The following is a 7,781-nucleotide window of genomic DNA, read 5'->3' on the forward strand; positions in this document are numbered from 1 at the left end:
TAATCTGAAGTATCGGTGGCGAATTGAGAGAGCCAGTGAAAATCAAACATAGAAAATTACATGTATCTTATTAGTTCAGTGTTAAAACTGTTAGAGCTTCCGCACTTGAAAGAAACAGGTTTAGTATTTTTTGGTTTATGTTTCTGCTTTGGAGTTATTTTTAATACTTGGAAAAGATTATTTTTAAATCACTGTGTCTGGTTTCTACTCTCGGGGCTGTATTCGCGTGTGGTGTCAGGAAATAACACTGAAATGATCTTTTCGTTTTTTACGCTTTACGTTGACGCCGACTGACATTCATTTACCCTTTTTTGTTTCCTTTGGCGGGAATTAAGAGAGAAGATGACAGATTTTCATCAGCTGCGAGTAATAATAGAGCGGCGAGAGAGTACAAAAGCCCAGCGCAGGGCCACTGTCAAGCACAACCCCGTTGAGGCCGTGGGATTCACTTGATCTTTCAGAATCATTTGTTAACTAAATTTCATAAAACTGATCCCACTGCTACCAAGGTATACCTTAGACCAATTGCTTTCTTTTCTTTGTTGATTGGACAACAAAGTTTATTGATTTGCTATTTTGCCCGAGGCAGGTTTTGGATTAAAGGCGTGAACTGATGGCGAACAAAAGTTTAAACTTTTGCGGCGTGGTGGTGTTTTCGCTGATTGCGATTCAAACAGGTCCAGTGGCATTAGAAAGACAAACGGTAGACGAGGTGGTAAGTGTAGTTAATTGTTTCGTGTGTAACATTGGTTCTATGTAACATAGCAGTAGTTTTGTTTCGTAAAACAGGTTCCCACTGATTTTTTTTCTCGCATGGCACAGTTAAGCTAATGTTTGCAGCAACGCTATAAAAGCAACATTTGAAACATTTGTCTCCGTCTGAAAAGTAACAAACGAACTTCGTAGGAAACACTTTTTTGTCCGAAAGAATTTCGTGAAGGCTGGTTGGCCGGTTCCTTTCCGTGATCTGTAGCTTTTAAGAGGATTAGTAAAAAAAAAACATAACTCATTTACTAAAAGCATTTCAATTTAAAACAAGTGATGGTTGACCTGTAAAGTCCTTGGCGAAATTAAGTCGAACGTTTAATCGCGTTTTCCCTTCAAAATCTGGTTTTCGTACTTAATTTCCTTAGACGAAGCTATTACTGTGATTATAAAACAACTTTGGTACAGAAATCACATTGAACCATAAAAATTTATTAGAAAGCTATGTGCAATAAAATCAAGTTTATGTTGACAAATTTTACTGAGTACAATCCACTTTCAAGGGCTTAATTTATATGAGGACCGTAGCTTCCGTTGATATCACTAGCTTAATTAAAAGAAAAAACACTTCATTCTCCACCGATATTGTGAAGGAATCTTTCGGTCTGTGTCCTTAGAAAACTAACAGCATGTTCATAACTATATGTAATGTAATTTCCTGAAAATAGTCTCATCAAATGCTAATTGAATCTTCACGCAACCTAAGAGTGGTTGGTCAAAAAACGCTGATTAAGGGAGGATTAAAGAATAAATCTTTGTGTGCTGTTAACGTGGCTATAAATAAGCACATCGTGACTATATATACCGTGTTGACTCATTTTTCGTGCTATGTACTCGGTGACACTTGCATAAGAAGATTAAGTAGCGGTTGTCAAGAAGTATTTGTTGAGGGTCTTCATTTTCCCTTTCTTTTTTCTTGGAATACCCTGACATACACACTTTATTTAACCATACCATGCGCCTGCGGTCCTTACAATCCAAACCGAAATCATTTTTTACTACCCGGGTATAAGGACGCCAAATTTACACCACCCTGTCAAGAAGGAATTCGTTTGGGCGTGTCAGTTGCTAGTGACGGTGCAATTCAGTGTCTTTTTTCTTTACGGCGACGTACCTTGGTTTCTCGCCAGTTACTTTTATCCACATTCACGCTCTGTTGTAAGATTATGATTAGTTGTCTCACGACAGTCCGGCGTTTCTTCGGTAAGGAGATAAAAAGGGTCAGACTTTGTACTTGTTTATATAGGTAGGTCTTCATCAGCTGTTGGTAGTAAATTTAAAACAACACAGCTAATTGTCTAGGTCACAAAAATGTTTTTTCGTTTGGTCTGTTCTGTCGGGCAGATGTTTAGAAATCGCTGAAATTGCTAATTGAACCGAGGTGATAAACTCTTTTAAAAGATGTTTATATACTAGATGAGCTGCCTCTGTTACGGAACAACGTAAGCGGATGTTTGAATTTTTAACGTTACTTTTTGTATCTCGCAATTTAACGTTTAACAACAAGTTAGCTGTGGAAATTCCCCTTCATACTAATATTGTTTACTTGCACTATCAGGAAAGCGATGACGTTATAAATCCTGCCGCTTTCAACGACGAGCTCTTGAGGCAAGTCCGTGACTCTAATGCTTCAGCCCCCGCTATGGCTGAAGAAATAAAGAAACGTGGAAATGAGCTCAAAAAATTCATTTTACTTCCCCTAATGCGTCACAAAGAAAAGCAAGGGCATGACAGAAATCACAGCCCAACGAAACATCATGAAGAACACCACCATCGACATCAGCACAATTCTCCATCTGCTGGAATCCATCTGCCACGTCCGTCTCCCACATTTCCCTTCAACACGAGGACAGATGAACATGTTGACTTCTCAACTGAAGAATATGCGCAGATTACTCCAACCCCATCGGTGGACAGCTGGTTCCCTCGGTTGATCTTTACTCCAAAGCTTCGTTATGCAAGAGCTGACAAAGTTCCCGATGATTCACAAGTAAAGATAGCAAAAATTAGCAGTTTAAATTCCAGTCCTACTCCAACATTCACTCCCGTAAGCTCGGTGATGACGCTGTCGATGCAACCAAATCAGAGCGTGACAGGTATTTTAAAATATTGCGCGTTGGTCACCAGAGTAATTGTTGCTCTTGAGGTGCGAATGTTTCGCTTATAGCACAGTCTCAACGTTCTAATGACAGTAATCTCTATCAATCAACCAGTCAATCAATAAATCAACACTTTATTTAAACACGTTTCGCCTAAGAGCTAAGTAAGGTCGATCACAATACGAACGTGCAAAGAACGAAAGTAGCTGGATTTCATCACTTTTTTGGGTCAACGTAGTCATAATTAAGCGTGATATACAAAAGGTAATTGTCTTTTCAGTATTTCATGGTAACCAGGATCGACAAAAGCCTTTCACCGTTATGTCCACTATCATAGGAATAGTTGCTCACGCCACCAAAGGGGAAGCTACTCCAATCCATAACATTTGCACCACACGTAACATTATTATTTTCATAATGTGTTTTGCTGCTCTGAGAACTGATTTGGAACACGCTGTAAAACCATGTAAACTCAACCTGCTAGCCTTGTTTTATTATTTTGTAAAGTGAAGGCTCAGTTGTGACTTTGATCCCCCAAACGAAAGGGGAACCACTATGCCCAGCCAAACCAGAAAATCTTGGGTATCATAGCAGAGGAAAGCACCCTATTGATTTGAACACGGTCTAATCAACCTACCTGCCGCTCCGATAGATGTGTTGCTAGTCTATATGCAGCTCCCACATTTTCTCAGGTTTTGTCAACAATCGCATACTCACGGGTGAAGAGAGGCACTAAAAAGATAACTAGTCCTGTTAAAACCCAACTCAAGGACTGCCAGGCTAAACTTCTCCTTTTCTTCCATAGTGTTTCAACTTACTTGCATCGTGTTGAGATGTCAGACTTTTTATTGAAAAATTATGATGTACTGAGACACGTAGCATTTTGATGTTTTTTGGTTTGTTTCTGATTTTTGTTGTTTTCATCGGCTTCAGGACACCCAACGGACCCATCAGATGAACAGGATCCTTGCACTGTATGGCAGAACTGTGCTTTAAATCAGCTCCTGAAAGCCAGCCGCTGGTTTCAGAAATTACCCAGCTGTTCTTGTCAGCTTCAACCAGCGCATTTCATCTACAACAACACAATTTACGACCCGGCATTGAACAAGTCCTTTCAGTGGAGAGGAATGAAGGTGGATAAAAAAGGCCTCCTCAGACGTACAGCAGAGTTCTGCATTCGATCTCTTCCACGTACCAGCCTCAGCGCCCAAGTTTGTTGCTATGACTCCAAGTTCCAACTGATCACCCGGGGGACTGGGGCAGGCGCACCGTTCGTTGTGTCCCCGGATCGGAATGCCTCGATGCATTACAAGCTGGACGTCTTGCCTATTCGTCTTTGTAATGGGGACTGGACGCGTTATCACGCCGTCCGCCCTCCCAATAATGGCCGTAACTGTTCTGCAAACCCGGATGACAACGAATTTGCTCTTCAAGTACTGAAGGCAAGGGATTACTAACCGAGAGTTTTCTACGGACTTATGGCATCCTTAAAACTATGTTCCTTTGATTATTTACAAGAATGAAACACATAAAAGTCTCTCAGTTGCAGAAGAACCTGAGAAAACTAACAACTTATCGTCTGATTGTTTTTCAAGATTCAGTAGTACAATAATAATGATGTGACATCATTATATTTTGTAACCGCACCAGTAAACTAGTAGTGGCTATTACCTCAATGATATAATAAACTTTGCATAGTAGTTATGGAGACATTTTGTTATTGCTGCCTTTACCACTATAGAAAAGTCTTTGATCAGTACGTTTATATCGAAACGCAGTTCAAATGTATTTTAGACCTTAAACAAAGCTTTTATTGATAGCTTTAATGATGTTTTGTATGACAAATTTTATTACAATAAACCTTTCATTGAAGACATCATTTTAATGTGAACTACCCGAATCATGAGTACAGAGAGCTATACAAGAATAGTTGGTAACGTATCCTAAGCAGCACAAATCTGAACAGTTACACAGATTTTGAAGTTTTTTCTCTGAGTCGAAATATACGATTGGTTGAGTGGAGTACGGATAGTTCTTTCATTTTATGCTTAACTGCGACATTTAGCTATCAATGAACGACTCGCATCACCCTACCTAGCTGATATTTCAAACTTTTTTCATTGCGGCTTCAGTCTGTAAGACTTCATTTAGCTTCTGTGTTCAAGGCTTTTTGAAAAAGTCATTTTCTCAGAATGTCGAGAATCCAGACAGGCAGAAAAAATCTTTTTTTCTCTGTATTTCGCCGAAACATGCCTTTGGGTGAACTTATTCAAGGAACAAGAGATGTTCCAACGATTTGTTCCAATGATTTGTTTTACGGGCGAAATTTTAAAGGAGGCAGTTTTCGAGGCTTAAAATGTTCAAAATTTCATGCTTCTTTACGCAAACCCCAGCGGGGAGGTAAAAACGATTCTTCGAAAACGAAACTTGGCGCAAATATTATTTCATTCTTATGCTTTAAAATCATTTTGTAAAGCAGCAAAAGGAACGTAAGTAACTATGAGTCGTTCTTTCCAGTTTTAACTGTTAATTTCCAAAGAATAACCTGTGATTTGCACAAAATTGAACTCGCTTACATGCTGCAACAGTTTATTTTACTGACACGGAGCATTTTAATTTCCAGAGCTATAACTTTCCTGGTGGAAAATAAAAATACTATAACCAAGGTTTTCTAAAATGTAGATAATTTGACCAAATGGTATATACCAGAGGCCATTTATACTAGTCAAAGTTAGCCTTTATTTGTTCTCGCCAACAGACACAAATGGCAGCTGTATACAAATATGCTTGCTTAAAAAGCTACAAAAAAAACATCTGGAAACTTATTACACGGTTTTAACTTTTCATTCTCCCGTTGAGTCGTTCTGTAAACGATACCCAGTAAAGCAGCGATAAACGGCCGACAACGTTTATATTTGCAATGCGACACTGAATGGCACACAGATGTGGCTGTTTTATATCGTTCGTAGATGCATGAGACCCTATTTTCAACACTGGATGCGGGATTGAGGATTCTCTTTGATTTAGCCTTTGATGCAGCGAAAGAATAAGGAGCAGGGAGAGCGGGTGGGGCAAAAAATGAATGCTTTCCTCCCCACCCCCCCCCCCCCTTCCCCCCCTCATCCCTTATCCCTTCCCCACTTCGCTACAGACGTTATTTTCGCCGGAAAACTTCTAAACTTCTCCCCATTTTTTGCCCACCTGAGGCTCGCTCGTTTGCTCGCTCGCTTGCTCGATCTCCCCGCTTGGAAAATGGAAAAAGGAAACGCCTGCTACGCGGGCTATCTCTGATGTCGACTTGATTCACAGTGTTTTGTCACACACCTCTAAATGTGCGCAAAGAATAACAACAACAAGAAACCAATTAGTTGCAAGAAAAGCTGGACCGCCGAAGATACCTGTTTATTATTCATTTAAGTAACTCAAGCTACATGCTACCAGTCACATTCTTCGTGCCGTGGAAATTTTTTCTATTAATTGTAACTTACTCTGTGTAAATAAAGGCTTAATATCATTTGTTTTATTTTTCAAATCTGAAAAATACGAGAAATCAAGTGCATTTCTGTTATATTTATAGGCCTAAGATTTTCTTTCCAAATACGATTCCATATTTCGAGACATTTCTTCTCATTTAATTACTGTAAAACCTTACAATCCCATCTCTTGAGGAAGTTATTTGCCCGTGTCGTTGAAGGCGTCCAAAAATTTCAGACATTTATTATTTACTTGTTGAAGTTGTCCTCTCATTCGTTTTCTGATACACTTGATAATACTGAAATCCAACATTATCCTCGGTTTCAGCAGTACAGAGTTCATCCGTTACAACGCTAATAGGACCTGTTTAATTTTCACAAAGATCTTGAAATTTTAACTATTGAGCTCATAGTAAGTGCAATTGGTCGCGGCCTTTTCAAGTAAGTCCAGGTGCATTTTTTTATGCTTATGCTTATGCTTATGTCGTTATTGTGTCCAGTGGGGGGACATGTTGACATAAGCATAAGCATAAGCATAAGCACATTAAAAAGCATAAGCGGAAGACTATCAGCCAATCAGCGAGCACTTTATGCTTATGTCAACGATGTCCTCACTGAACAGAAGCATAACCATAAGAAGAAGAACGCTTGCTTATGCTTATGTCGCGGCCGTCCCCACAAGAGCATAAGTTTCTTATGCTTGTGCTTATGCTTATGCTTGCGATCGGGCTTATCAGCATGTACTGGATATATTCCAGGCATATATTTTATAGAACAACTCGAACACTGGGAATATAGCAGCAAGAAGGAACGTAAGTAACGGTGAGTCCTTCTTTCCTGTTTTAAACCATTAACTTCTAACGAATAACCTTGTGATTTGCATAAAATTGAACTCGCTTAAATGCCGCAACAGTTCGTAACTTTCCTGGTGGAAAAAACAATAACCAATTTTTCCTAAAATGTGAATATTCGAGCAAATGGTATGTACAAGAGGCCATTTATACTAGTCAAAGTTAGCCTTTATTTTTTCCTCTCCAAGAGACACAAATGGCGGCTGTACAAAAGTATTTTTCGGCAAAATAAAAGAAAAATCGATTTTTTTTTTTTTTTCATGATTGTCTTTCAATTCTCGACATTCTGAGAAAATCATTCTTAATATGTTGCCCGATGTATTCGCAGTTCTTGAATACATTAATCTAGTTTTTGGCACTCAGAAAGCATTTGCTGCTATTTGGTTCTCCGAGGGCTTTTTGATTTCCTTTTTGCCTAGTTCCTGTATTGCCACAGAATTCACTTCTGGAATGCGACAATTTTTTTCCTCCTTCGACGCAGATATTTCCATCAGAGTGACAGTAGACTGCTGAGTCAGTTGACTGTTACATTGCATTAGACTCAATTTAAATTTGCGCGAATTTGCCCTTAAATTAATCGAAAATTGTGCCGT

The 7,781-nt window shown here is 39.1% G+C and overlaps 1 protein-coding gene across 2 annotated transcripts; it reads left to right on the forward strand.

Annotated features, from left to right (window-relative positions):
- Positions 1-219: 219 nt before the first annotated feature.
- Positions 220-4,743, forward strand: LOC149110920 (uncharacterized). 2 transcript variants are annotated; one of them, XM_089292133.1, is made up of 4 exons: positions 220-509; positions 590-715; positions 2,324-2,861; positions 3,798-4,743. In XM_089292133.1, the coding sequence occupies exons 2-4, from the start codon at positions 614-616 to the stop codon at positions 4,319-4,321; spliced, it is 1,164 nt and encodes a 387-aa protein (XP_089148259.1). In that variant the 5' UTR covers positions 220-509; positions 590-613; the 3' UTR covers positions 4,322-4,743. The 2 variants fall into 2 exon arrangements, with proteins under 2 accessions (XP_089148259.1, XP_089148258.1); XM_089292132.1 differs by lacking the exons at positions 220-509; positions 590-715 and having other exon boundaries at positions 1,020-2,861.
- The last annotated feature ends 3,038 nt before the right edge of the window (positions 4,744-7,781 follow it).

This window comes from Orbicella faveolata, unplaced genomic scaffold, assembly GCF_042242905.1.
Source record: "Orbicella faveolata isolate gen_17 unplaced genomic scaffold, um_ofav_v1 contig_24, whole genome shotgun sequence".
In the NCBI taxonomy this organism is placed as follows: Eukaryota; Metazoa; Cnidaria; class Anthozoa; order Scleractinia; family Merulinidae; genus Orbicella; species Orbicella faveolata.

Bases quoted from the DNA above. Each gene is read 5' to 3' on its own strand.
- LOC149110920 (XM_089292132.1), top strand. From the start codon at position 2,216: ATGTTTGAATTTTTAACGTTACTTTTTGTATCTCGCAATTTAACGTTT. The intron at 2,862-3,797 runs GTATTTTAAAAT...CATCGGCTTCAG, and splicing joins ACCAAATCAGAGCGTGACAG to GACACCCAACGGACCCATCA.